At 44.3% G+C, this 14,313-nt stretch overlaps 1 protein-coding gene across 1 annotated transcript in view; it reads left to right on the top strand.

Annotated features, from left to right (window-relative positions):
- lama2 (laminin, alpha 2) overlaps positions 1-14,313 on the top strand; it is a 334,247-nt gene that overhangs the window by 209,364 nt on the left and 110,570 nt on the right. The window contains exon 28 of the mRNA XM_056294135.1: positions 1,163-1,306. Coding sequence (XP_056150110.1) covers positions 1,163-1,306 — 144 coding nt within the window. The remainder of the gene's footprint in view (positions 1-1,162; positions 1,307-14,313) is intronic.

Here is a 14,313-nt window from a genome sequence, read left to right as displayed (position 1 = left end):
TTATCACACATAAACACAAACTTGTACACTTAAAGGTACACACACACACACACACACCAAAGTCATAGAACTTTCATCGTTGCTGTCGCTGATCATATTATCCCATGCATGCACATACACAGAAGCACGAGACTCACACAACACCAGGAGCTTGGGCCGTGATCTGCCTCCCCGTCACCTGGTGTCAACCATACGCTTTGAGCAAACCGCAGGTTTTCTGCCTGTCAGCGTCGACAGGATAGCCCTGTCAGCTGTCTCTCTGTCAACATGTTTTCCCGCTCGTCTCTCAGATTCTGCCAGCCTCCGTGTCTGTCTGTCTGTCTGTCTGTCTGTCTGTCTGTCTGTCTGTCTGTCTGTCTGTCTGTCTGTCTGTCTGTCTGTGTGTCTGTCTGTCTGCCTGCCTGCCTGCCTTCCACCGAGTTTATTTTTTGACCTTCACTCGGCATCATCGTCGGTAGACGTGAATAATGACTGGTGTAGTGTGTGGGGTGCGAGCCCACACCAGAGAAACTCTACAAATGAGAACTTTTAATAGACCAGCGGGGTAAGTTGCTCGCAGTGTTGCTGTCTGGAGTTCCCAGTCTTTCACAGGTAGCAAAGCAGGAATGGTTTAAGATGGCATAGAAACATCTGGTAACACTTTAGTATGGGGAACATAGAAAAACTTAATTACTAGTGAATTAGTAATGATCAAGATGTCACTTTAGTATGGGGAACATATTCTAAGTAACAAAAACTTAATTTAGAGTAATTTAACACTATGAACACTTGTAGTGTTGTGTTTTGTTATGTAAGAACAGACCATATTCATTAAGTGTTAGTAAGGGAGAATAACTCTTCTTGTGGTACTACCACCTTATAAAGGCCATACTAAGCAAAGCCTATTGAGATGGTACTACTAATAAGCAATAATTCTGAGGTTATAGAGGGAAAACTCATAGTTAATGGCTTACTGGTTGTATAATAAGGCCATGCAGAATAAGGCATTAATGAGTACGTAATAATGACCAAGTAAGAGCCAATATGTTGCTAATTTGCATGCTAATAAGCACCTAATTAATGGTGACTACGTTCCCCATACTCAAGTGTTACCAAACATCTTAATGGGCATATCAATGCATATCAATAATCACATTTCCGTGTCTGTGTGCGTCTGTTTTAGGCCAACGTGAAGGGAGACAACTGTGACCGCTGTAAGCCAAACACGTTCGGTTTGTCGGTTCAAAACCCACTGGGCTGCAGCAGGTGTTACTGTTATGGACTAACGCAGTCCTGCGCAGAGGCACAAGGACTGATCAGGATGTGGGTAAGTAGACTGCAGTTGGAGACCCTCAATAGGTCATTTGCCTGTCTCTTATGATCCCCCCCAATTGGCTAGATCATTGCATGGAAAACTTGAGGGGGGGGGGTTATAGCTATACAAAACTCTAGTTTTAAGGCAAGAGATTCCATTAGAGGTGCTGTGTGTGGGGGCGTCTGGGTAGCGCGGCGGTCTATTCCGTTGCCTACCAACTAGGGGATCACCTGTTCGAATCCCTGTGTTACCTCCAGCTTGGTCGGGTGTCCCTACAGACACAGTTGGCCGTGTCTGCGGGTGGGAACCCAGATGTGGGTATGTGTCCTGGTCGCTGCCCTAGCGCCTCCTCTGCTTGGTTGGAGCGCCTGTTCAAGGGGGAGGGGGAACTAAGGGGAATAATGTGATCCTCCCACGCACTACGTCCCCCTGGTGAAACTCCTCACTGTCAGGTGAAAAGAAGCGGCTGGCGACTCCACATGTATTGGAGGAGGCACGTGGTAGTCTGCAGCCCTGCCCGGATCGGTAGTGGGGATGGAGCAGCGACCGGGACGGCTCGGAAAGAGTGGAGTAATTGCCCAGGTACAATTAGGGAGAAAAAGGGGGGGGGGGTCCTGACCTCTTATCCTTCAGCGATGTGAATAACAAAAACAAATCAAAGAAAGCAAGAAAAACACATTCATATAGAAGATACGGAGAAAGGTATCAGATACTCAGCAAGTTTGCAGATGTTCCCACTTGCACATAATGAGGATATCGTTCACTGTGATGGCTGCAGTTCGCCGAGGACTGTGAGTGCCAGCGAAGTCATTTAGGGTTGGGGAATCAAACAACGGCAAAACTAACTCAGCCGGCTCGGCCCCTGTGCTTATGAAAGCAGGAATATGAAGATTGGGCGGGGATGTAAGTTGTTTACTTTGTGCCAATCATGATGGGGAGGACAGGAGGGCCCAAAAAGAAAATTCAAACGCTAGTTGGCGAATGCTTTATTATTATTAATTGCTTTGTTTGGAACAGCATTTCGCAATAAATTGAAAATCTGAAAGTCAAATCATAAATCATTTTATTTCCAAACAGACGAAAATGTCTCAATAGCAAATGGAAAATGCAAATGGCCAATAACAAACGCTAAACAGCAGATGGGACAAAGAACTCTAAAAAAGAAATCATTCTTTAAAGGCAGACCAAAATCAGTTGTTGAATTTTTCATCCCTAAAAACCTTGAACGCAGCATGATAAAATATTCAGCAACAACTGACTAATACTGTGCTATTTCGCACTTTATCCATAACTGTCATCTAATTAATATTCGTGAGCTGACCTTTGAGTGACAAGCACAAGTAAGGTTTCGTGCCAGGGGTGGGCGGGGTTTCACGATTTGATGATCGGATCTGATTGGCTCTATGTAAATGATCGTCTAATGACGTCATAAATATTTTAAAAAAGAGATCAGCTGAGAGAAGCTGAACTAGGGGGAGCTCTTTTAATCAGTGAATTTATTTATTTATTTATTTATTTATTTTCACTGCAGTGAGACAGAGTCAAATGCAAGGTGATTCAAGAAATGTATGACAGCATGGGTTGGGGTTAGAGACGGGACGGGGGGGGGGTCTCTCCGTCTCTTCTGTGTGACGACAGTATTCACGCTCAGCCAATCATAGCCATCTTTGAAGGGGGTTATAAACCGGTAACGTAGGCTGTGTTATACGGCCTACGTTATACCTGTGGTTGGTCCACCACAACATCACGTTGGGGGGGAGACACGCGTTTGTTCTGCCTTTTCCTCTCTGTCGATGTGAAACACACCACTTCCTGTGTGATGCTTGGGATTTTTGGCCGGGAATGCCGCCATAGACCCCCGTTTGTATTTCTCCGTATTTACCTCAGTGGTGAGTAGGCCGCATCGTCACCGTGTGCAGTGTAAATCACAGTTAGGTGAGTTTTATTCACCTGTTTCTCACAAAATCCAGTGTGCATCTTCTTTGTGCGTGTCATATGTAAGACTAGAAAACGGAGCACAATCATTTGGTGTGGTCCACGGTACCGCCGTTCCATGCACTCTGACGTCTATCACGAATCCCTCTAAACAAGTTTTCTCATCAGATTGAGAAAAAAAAAAACTACTAGACTGATTAGAAAATGTCGCACACTCTGACGTGACCTGAGTGTGTGTGTGTGTGTGTGTTGTGTGTGTGTGTGTGTTTGTGTGTCCAGAACCTCTTAACTCGGGATAATCTTGTATAAATAAACCGCCTATGTGCGGGTGAGAGTGTGTGTGTGCATCTGCAGTGATTTCAGAATGTGTGCGTGAAGTGTCTGACAAAGTGTGTGTGTGGGGGGGGGGGGTGCACGTGTGTCTCACTCCACTCTGTAATCTCACGACTCAGTGATTCAGAGAAAATCTCCCGCTTTCCAATAAACTCCATTTTTTCTTTTTTTTTTTCCCCTCACTTTTTACATCCTCCGCCTCTCTGCCTCCAGCCGTGTTTCCCCCCCTCTTCCTTCCTTTTTCAATCTCTGTATCCCGTATTTTGTGTTTTCCCCTTCGCCCTTTCTTCCTCTTCACCTCTCTCTCCACTTTGCTTTGTCCTCCCCCCCCCCTCGCCCGCTCTCTATCTATCCCCTTCCGACTCACTTTTCTCCCTCCACCTTCTCTCTGTCAACAGAAATTGCACTGAATGTTTGTCAGGTGTATGAACGCTCCTGAAACCCTCTTTGGTTGCCATAGAAACGCCGGCTCATCTCTACCGGCGGCGGCTCCTGTATGGAAGTCGTTTATTAAAAACTGACCGCCAGTCAATCGCCTTTATTTTTCCTGACTTTTTTCGGTTTTGTGTCAAGAGAACCGAGCAGGGGTTCAAGTTTACGCTTTCAGGCTTGAACCTGCGGGGTTTCAACTTGGAAATTAGAGCCCCACTCCATTCCAGGGACTTGGATTATTTAATTGATTTTTCCAAAACGGATTGGGCGTGGAAAATGATGCAATAAATAACGATACCACACTTTTGCTTAGTGTCTCGATACCACATCTAGCCCCCCCCCGGAGAAGTGTGGGCCTTCAGCTTGTAACGAGTTGATTAAACACTGGAGGGCAACATGTGCTAATTGGAAACACAAAGCGTCTTGCAAGTCTGATATTGCAACAGTTACGTTTATTAACAGTGATTCTTGATGCACAGCCCGATCGTCAGAGGGCAATGGACACACACTGACTTATGGTGGGTCAGAGGGAAATAGACACACACTGACTTACGGTGGGTCAGAGGGAAATAGACACACACTGACTTATGGTGGGTCAGAGGGAAATAGACACACACTGACTTATGGTGGGTCAGAGGGCAATAGACACACACTGACTTATGGTGGGTCAGAGGGCAATAGACACACACTGACTTACGGTGGGTCAGAGGGAAATAGACACACACTGACTTATGGTGGGTCAGAGGGAAATAGACACACACTGACTTACGGTGGGTCAGAGGGAAATAGACACACACTGACTTATGGTGGGTCAGAGGGAAATAGACACACACTACACTGACTTATGGGGGGGGGGGGGGTTTCTGTTGTTGCTCAGTAACTGAGAAAAGGCAGTAACGAACTCCTAGGCAGGGTTGGGAGGGCTACTTTAGAAATGTATTCCGTTACAATTACCTGCTGGAAGATGTTTTCAGTAACTTACTCTAAGTATCACAATATTAAAGTAATGTAATCTGGTTACTTTGAGTTACTTTTGGATTATGAAAAAAGATGACTGTATCAGTAACATGACTTTTTCTCAAGTGCGTTTTGTAAGACAACAAAACGGTGTAACCCCAGAAAGGACAATGGGGACACCAAGCTTTTGAGCGTCAAAACATGGAGCAAAAAGGCAAACAGACAATGCTGTTTTAGTTTAATAAATAGATTAAAGATCCCCACACCCACCCTCTCGTCTAGGCCTGCAACATGATTTAAGAGTAATCATCCAATCAGGTGTCAAAAAGGACAGAAAGGGAATGCAGGCAGTAGGCCGATGGATTACAAATTAAAGTAGAGGCTGTGTCTATACGTGTCCCACATTGTCCCACACAAACACACCATTTGTCCCACATTTGGTTGGTTGGCATCTGGTCACCCCACACGCAGGCCAGAGTAACAGAAGGAGCCACAGAGACAACTTTGGGAAGTCGACCAATAGGGTTGTCTCCTTTAGCGCAGAAAAATAAGAGACACTTAACCCTGTCCCAGCTCAGCTCCCACCACCGCCTGCCCAGACCCCATGACCCCCACCTCGAGGTTGCTTTTTAAAGGGAAATATACAGTAGGCAACACACCTTCCTACAGCAAGTAGACCTGTCAGAGTAATATGTCTCTGGAAAATACGTCGCTACTTCGTGTCTCAGTTAAGGACTTTATTGGCAAACAAAAGCAACACACAAAATAAATTCAATGAACATAGTAATGTACTATTGTAAAACTTTAGGAGTTAGGCCATGTGCCCCCGGTAAACCACTGCAATGTTCAGGTGACCAGAGATGGGAGGCATACGGAGGCCCTGCCTGCTTATTTCTCCCTTCTCCGGTTGTGAGAATAAGGAACAACTCACACTCTGCATCGGTTCAGCTAGGACCGCATCGTTTCCTTCTAAAATACAGGACGAATCCATATTTGAAGGGACGGGCGGCATTATGAACAAGCATGACACGGTCCAGACCCACGGCACACCCGCCAAGTGTGAAGTCGATCGGGTGAACAGTTGCCGAGAGAATCGAAGGAAGGACACACTTCCATCTTATTTAGATTACTATTATGCGGAGGAATTTTGAAATGTATACTCCGGAGTATAGATTAATAGAGTAGAGTGTTGAGTAGAGTAATAGAGTAATAGAGTATCAAGACTAACAAGAGTGTGTTTAGAAAGGTTTTTTTTTGGGGGGGCCCCCCTTTTTCTCCCCAATTGTATCCGGCCAGTCACCCCGAGCCGTCCCAGTCGCTGCTCCACCCCCTCTGCCGATCCAGGGAGGGCTGCAGACTACCACATGCCTCCTCCCATACATGTGGAGTCACCAGCCCCTTCTTTTCACCTGACAGTGAGGAGTTTCATCAGGGGGAAGTAGCGCATGGGAGGATCAAGCTATTCCCCCCAGTTCCCCCTCCTCCCTGAACAGGCACCCCGACCGACCAGAGGAGGCGCTAGTGCAGCAACCAGGACACATACCCACATCCAGCTTCCCTCCCGTAGACACGACCAATTGTGTCTGTACAGACACCCGACCAAGCCGGAGGTAACACGGGGATTCGAACCGGCGAGCTCCATGTTGGTAGGCAATGGAATAGACCGCCACGCTACCTAGACGCCCTTAGAAAGCGTTTTTGATGTCTGTCACTCGTGCATCTGATGGAGAAGATCTCCACGCTTCCATTTTATTAAACTTATCAATCCACACTGACTCTGATTGGAATACTGTTACATTTTTTTGTATCCTGATTACATAACCCAGTTACTTTATTTTGGTACTGCCCTGGCCTGCTCTTAGGTTAGAAACACTGACAGGCCAAGTCATGTAGCGTATACAGAATGGTATAGTTTCTATGTGCCAGTGGGTTTTTGTTTTTCCTTATCAATTTCATCTTTTCCCAGTTTTCTTTATGATTTTATGTTCTTTTCATTTATTTCTTTTCTTAGTACTTGAATTTTATTAGTAATAGGAGAAGGAAAGACTTGTGACTCACTCTTGGTCTGCTCTACAATTTTTTGAATACTAGATCTTGAAGTAGGGTGGACAAACAAATGTGTTGAATTTGTGTGTATGTGTGTGTGTTTGTTTGTTTGTTTGTTTTGAGGGGGAGTGAAAAATAGCCTCTCCTATAGCTGGAGCTCATTCTATTCTTAATAAACATCCAGGTCAGCGTCCCCTTAAGGGAAGGGTACATACACAGCAGGAGATACACAGTGATGTAAGTCTGTTAGAGAATATGGCTTTATGAGTAGCCAGTCTCAGCCCAGATTTGACATGTAGCTGTGGGGGTAGTCGCCTATAAGGACATCTACAGTGTACAAAAGGAGGCAGATACTGCTGAATGTTGGTATTCGCACATATTCGCCTTTTCTGTTCTGTCTTACTCTAAGATCAGTTGTCCATCATAAGTTAAGGAACTTGCTGTTGACAGTTTTATTTGTGAACAGAAAAAGTGTGTGGAGTTATACAATTTGAGGCACACTGCTGCCAATGTAAGGCCACATCACAACTAGCAAATGTCGACATGTGCTACTATTTGGGTACAAGTCAAGTCAGATTTATTTGTACAGCCCAATATCACAAATTAAAAATTTGCCTCGGGGGGCTTTACAGCAATACAACATCCTGTCTTTAGACCCTCACATCAGATAAGGAACAACGCCCTAAAAAACCTTTAACAGGGAGAAAAAATAAGAAGAACCCTCAGGGAGAGCAACAGAGGAGGGATCTCTCTCCCAAGACGGGCAGACATGCAATGGATGTTGTGTTTACAGAATTAAACACAGTTTACAGAATACAACATTGAAAGAGGATAACGGAATTATATTGGAATTATAAGATATATGAAGAATACGATGAGGAGGATGCCAAGATGTGTCCAGATGCCACCGGAGCAGACTAGGACCTGAGCCACACGACCACCATCACCAAGTAGACCTGACAGGAGGACAGACTACACATGCAGACAAGAGAGACTCCCATCACACCGTTCACATACACGGGAGAAGAGACAAGAAAATACATTAGTCACACATCAGAGAGAGAGAAGGATACAACATTGAAACGGGGTAATAAAATTATATGGATTGGTAAGATATAAATAGAATGTGATGGAGAGGATGCCAAGCAGCGTGTAGTTGGTGACCACCATCACCATGGAGACCTGGGAGGAGGACAGACTACATGTGCACACGGGGAGACACATGACACCATTTGCATACAGAAGTAGAGAAAGGAGAAGACATCATTCAGAGAGCGAAAAGACGTGAGAGAACAGTTAAAATAGTCTATACTCTAATAATCTCATCGGCAGAACAGTGCTTGGTAAATTCACGAGACAGAAACCGACCCACCATCCATGCAGCACAGGTTGTGTAGTACTCAATTTAAAGGCAACTAATTGTAGGTTAAGGCAAAAAGATGAGTTTTCAGTTTGGATTTAAAGGACATAACAGACTCTGGTTGTCTGACGGCAGTAGGCAGGGTATTCCACAATAATGGGGCCCCATAGGAAAAGGCCCTGCCGCCAGCTGACTTCTTTTTAACTTTAGGTACACACAGGAGCCCTGTATTTTGAGAGTGGAGAGGTCGAGATGGAATATACAGTTTAAGGAGATCAGACATGTATGATGGGGCAAGCCCATTTAGGATTTTATAAGTCAGCGCAAGCACCTTAAAGTCTGATCTAACATGGCTAGGAAGCCAATGAAGAGAGGGAAAGATTGGTGTAATATGGTCAAATTTTCTCGTTTTAGTTAGGATTCTAGCTGCAGCATTTTGAACCATCTGAAGACTTGTAGTACTAGCACAGCGGTGGCTAACCATGTACCATGGAGAGCCATGTGTATGCAGGTTTTCATTCCAACCTGACTCGACACCAGGTGATTTCACTGAAACATTCTTCCTCTTTGGTTGAAGGGTTGCTAATCAGTGAAATCACCTGGTGTGGAGTCCGGCTGGAATGAAAACCTGCATACACATAGCTCTCCATGGTACATGGTTAGCCACCCCTGTACTAGCATGTGGCAGACATGAAAACAGAACATTACAGTAATCAAGCCTGGATGAAACAAATGCATGTATTAGAGTCTGCTTCAGACGTGGATAGGAAAGAATTTTAGCTGTTACGTAAGTGAAAACAGGCAGTCTTGGTGATTTCTTTAGTGTGTTTATCAAAGGAAAGGCTGGGATCAAACGTAGCACCAAGGTTTTTGGCTGCCACAATTTGTGAAATCACAGAGTTGTTGAGCATTATTGTTACTTGATCAAATTGGTGTCTGGCAGGTTCAACAACCAGCATCTCAGTTTTATCTGAATTTAAAAGCAGGAAATTTAGACAACCAGTTTTTCACAGCAGCCAACCAGGCCTCTAAATTAGTCATTTGAGTATGCTCATCAGCCCCTATAGTACTTACAGCTGAGTATCATCCACATAGCAATGGAAATGTATTCTATGACTGGGTATAATTTGGTCAAAAGGTGAAATATAAAGAGAGAAAAGTAGAGGGTCAGGAACCGAGCCCTGAGGTATGCCATATTCAACTTCAGGTAATTTCAGTGTAATATTATTATAGCAGACACACTGTGTTCTTCCAGATAAGTAGGACTTAAGCCAAGCAAATGCTAAGCCAGGACACAGAAATTATAATTTTTTTCTGTATAATGGTATACATTGATCAGTGGTGTCAAAGGTTGCACTGAGGTGAAAGCAGAGTCGATAGCAAGTAGAAGTTCGTTAACCACTCTGGTCAGTGCAGTTCCAGCGGAGTGACAGGCCCTGAAAGCCGATTGAAAAGGTTCATATAGATAGTTTTCTTCTACATGGGATGAAAGTTGTTGATACACAACTCTCTCTAGTACTTTAGAAAAGAATGGACGCTTAGAGACTGGTTGATAGCTATTAAGAGACCCTGGATCGAGGTGCAGTTTCTTAAGTAGAGGTTTGACCACAGCTGTCTTAAAATTCCTGGGAACAGTGCCAGTAATAATATTAAATTAACAATGTCTACCATTGTAGGTCTCAGGAAAGGCCAGAAGTCTCTATAAAGTTTTTCTGGTAAATGGTCAAGTAAGCAAGTAGTTTGTTTAGAAGCTGACATGAGCTTAGTCAAAGTATCAAGAGAGATAGTCTCAAAAGCTGTAATAACAGGGACTATCAGTGACTCATTATATAGATATTAATTTGGTTAGACAGGATCCGCAGGAGTAGTGAGAGTTGAAGAACTAATTTTGTTTATGATCTCATAATAGATGGCCACCTTTTAGCAAATTTAGCTACAGTGACAAAGAGAAATCTTGGATTATGTTTATTAATATTGATTAAGCAATAGAGAGACGCTGCTTTTGGAGCAGCTAAAGCACGCTTGTATTTAAATAAACACTTATGTCAAGACATGTAAAAAACTTCCCATTTTGATTTTCGCCATTTACATTCCAGTCTCGCAGGCCCGCTTAAGAGCATGCATCTCATCGTTAAACCAGGGTTTAGGCCTCTTTAGTCGCCCAGCTCAGGTAGTGAGAGGAACAACTGAATCGAGGAGACTAGAGGGGGCCACATATAAGTCACTAGTGAGATTTTCAACAGTCAATCTCTACAGTGAAACAAGCCAAGACTTGAGGCAGCTGCTGGCCAAATACACCTACAGCGGATGGATCAATGTGGCAATTACATCTGCGCCAACATTAACTGGACAGGCCACTGATGCTTCAAATTTAATGAGAAAATGATCTGACACAGCAGATGTGGTTGGCAAGACAGTCAGATCAGAAATATCTATCCCTTTAGATAAACCCAAATCAAGGGTGTTACCTGGAATATCCCCTGAGCAGACTTATTCATGTTGCTTATCGCTAGTTTTTACACCACCCTCATTCAATCTATGTTTAGAGAATAAGCCCCAGTGATCAGTGTCTATAAAAGATGCTGCTTCTCCCTTGTTTCTAGTCTGCTTGTGTTTTGTAACACAGCGTGAAACAGTCAGCGAGGAGTGTGTATGTGCCGCTGTTCGGAAGGGGCTGGATGATGTCTGAAGATGGGTTTTTTTTTATTTTTTTTATTTGGATTCCTCAATTGCCTGAAATGAAGTGTAATAACATTTGGAGAATTGAGCAGACCTATGGATAGTTGTGAAGTTTGGCAGAATCTGTGGTAGTCCGTTTTTAGATGTTCTTGCTGTCATCAAAGGCTTTTGCAAGCTAAATGTTTTGGACTGAATTAATTTGAAATGCAGCAGAGATTGACAGATACAGATGAACTGAGGCAGAAAGCAAAGGGAATTAACCATGGCCTCTATTTCATGTGTGACTGACTCTCTATCATGTAGCCAGTATATCCAATATATCCTGTATATCCAAACTAAAGTGAATTAATGGCTCTTTTAATCACCTCAACCACAGAACATTGCCGCATAAGATCTCTCACATTATTCATAAAATATTCACGTCAATATCACTGGAATATACAGCCAGCCGGAGAGAGGGAGCGAAATCTCCAGACTATAGCAGAATCTATTTCCAAATCTGTCCACTCAACCACAGCCCACAGTCAATAATAGACCCTGAAATATTCACCTGTTATTGAAATATCAACACTTATTAGGAGAGGCAGTGGGACCCAGACAGAAATTGAGAAAGAAAGAAATTACATGAGGAGAGGTAGACGGAGTAGGCAGGAGACACACAGAGGAGACTAAATAACTCATACCAACATATTCAAGTATCATCAAAGCACTACAGAACGGTGAAAGGGAGGGAGTGAAAGAAAAATGAAGGGAGAAATTGATGTAGCTAATATCAACTTTTGGCATCTGTGGAGTAAGTAGACCGGGTATGCATGAGCCTAGAAAGAGTACTATTATCAACTCGCCTTGAACGGTACTATGGAAAGTTAATGCGACTAGAGGCACAACACTGACACCCAGTAAACGGTGTAACGAAAGTGTCTTCAGGCACTTAGTTGGGAAGGACTCTCGTGAAACTACGTTCCACTGAAAATTTTATTAAACTGGGCGTCTGGGTGGCGTGGCGGTCTATTCCGTTGCCTACCAACACGAGGATCGGCAGTTCGAATCCCCGTGTTACCTCCGGCTTGGTTGGGTGTCCCTACAGACACAATTGGCCGTGTCTGCGGGTGGGAAGCCGTATGTGGGTATGTGTCCCAGTTGCTGCACTAGCGCCTCCTCTGGTCGGTCGAGGCGCCTGTTCAGGGGGGAGGGGGAACTGGGGGTAATAGCGTGATCCTCCCACGCGCTACGTCCCCCTGGCGAAACTCCTCACTGTCAGGTGAAAAGAAGCAGCTGGCGACGCCACATGTAACGGAGGAGGCATGTGGTAGTCTGCAGCCCTCCCCGGCTCGACAAAGGGGGTGGAGCAGAGATCGGGATGGCTCAGAAGAGTGGGGTAATTGGCCGGATAAAACTGGGGAGAAAAGAGGAAGGAGATACAAGATTATTAAATAGCAGTTCTTAAGAGAAGCCCGGCATAGTTATTAAACCTTGTGCAGGTAAATTGAAATCCATTAAAGTCTGCACCAAACAGCAAGCACAACCAAATGTCATGTATTTGTGCACAACTGTTGTGTGACTTTGTTGTGAACACAACAATGCAGGATCATTGTTTTAAGTTGTTTGTAATTGGAAGTAGGTCTAGTGCTGACATCACATTTTCAATTGCGTAGCTAACATTACATCATATCCTGAATGGATGCTTAACATCGATATTGTAAAACAGGTGCTTTTGCACCAGTTCAACAGAGCTAACGTTAGCTTGTCTGGATTTTGTCTTAGCCAACTGACAACCCCAAAAAGCAGGCTGACACATCAGAAACAATTCAAAACTCTTTCCTAAAGATTGATTTATTTGACAGAGAACGTCTTTTCACTCACATCTCTGTCGATGGTGTTTCTGTGAACTCCTACATCAGATGAAACCACGTGGACGATACCAAGTGATAGAATACGAGGGGGAGGCTGAGAGAATAGAGGTGGGGATGCAGGAAAACTACATTTTCCCACCTTTCCCACCGATGAGGATTATTATGTTAATAATAACAAAATGTAAAAATGCCCCCCTCCCAAAATACCCCCTACCCCGAGGGCTAAAAAAATTCCATGAGCATGTAAGAACAAATGTATGCACAAGGCTAACTGTGTTCAGATGTTGTTGCCCGGATGGGCCGCTCTTAATTCTATCCCCTCAAAACAAGTGTGAACCAACACCCTGCCAGTGTCTATATCCATGATCGGTGAAAGGCAAATGAAACTTAATCAACTGAAACGTTAGTAAATTTTAAGGGGTGAATATCAATTTTTGGATTACCTTGTGAAGTTAAGCGATTAAAGAAGACAACGTTGTGGATACAGGTGAAAAACAGTGCTGCTATTGCCTACACGATAGATAGAAATGTACTCTTTCCTGACTTTTTACCAGTCTGTGCCTCCCGATGTGAGGAAATTGGCCCGGAAGCTCTCTGAGATGAAGCTGGAAATGACTCGGTGGTCTGAGAGGGGAGGCTTATCCACAGTCACATCTTCCATATGTTACAATTGTCCCAAAAAAAGAAAAAAGACAGTTATTGACAGGAAAAAAGAAAAGCTAAGGTCACTCTGATGGGTTAAGTATTGTGTATCCAGCAACAAAATGTGTTTAATGAAACCAAATACACAAAAGCAATAACAATTAGGCTAATATATTAATATTGTTAGGATCCTTTATTACTATTACTCACGCAGGATTCAGCATCTCTGGTATATTCTCTGCACCATTGCACCTTATTGCATCCGGGTAAGCGTGGCGGTCTATTCCGTCGCCCACCAACATGGGGATCGCTGGTTCGAATCCCCGTGTTACCTGCGGCTTGGTCGGGCGTCCCTACAGACACAACTGGCCGTGTCTGTGGGTGGAAAGCCAGATGTGGGTGTGTCCTGGTTGCTGCACTGGCACCTCTGGTCGGTCGGGGCGCCTGTTTGGGGAGGGGGGGAATAGCATGATCCTCCCACTGTCAGGTGAAAGGAAGCGGCTGGCGACTCCACATGTATGGGAGGAAGCATGTGGTAGTCTGCAGCCCTCCCCGGATCGGCAGAGGGGGTTGGGGCAGCGACCGGGACGGCTTGGAAGCATGAGGTAATTGGCCGGATACAACTGGGGAGAAAAAGGGGGGAAAAGCCCAAAAGAATTTTTTTTGTATCTTCTCACCTCTTATTTCAGCTGTATACTAAGTCAACCTTTGTGTATATATCTGAAGATGGTTGTGTTGTAGTATTAGTCTATGTTAAGTACCCTGAGAGAGCCACAAAATTG

This window comes from Lampris incognitus, chromosome 15, assembly GCF_029633865.1.
Source record: "Lampris incognitus isolate fLamInc1 chromosome 15, fLamInc1.hap2, whole genome shotgun sequence".
Lineage (NCBI taxonomy): Eukaryota > Metazoa > Chordata > Actinopteri > Lampriformes > Lampridae > Lampris > Lampris incognitus.
The sequence above is the reverse complement of the archived record's forward strand: the minus strand, read 5'-3'. Positions and strand labels throughout refer to the sequence as shown.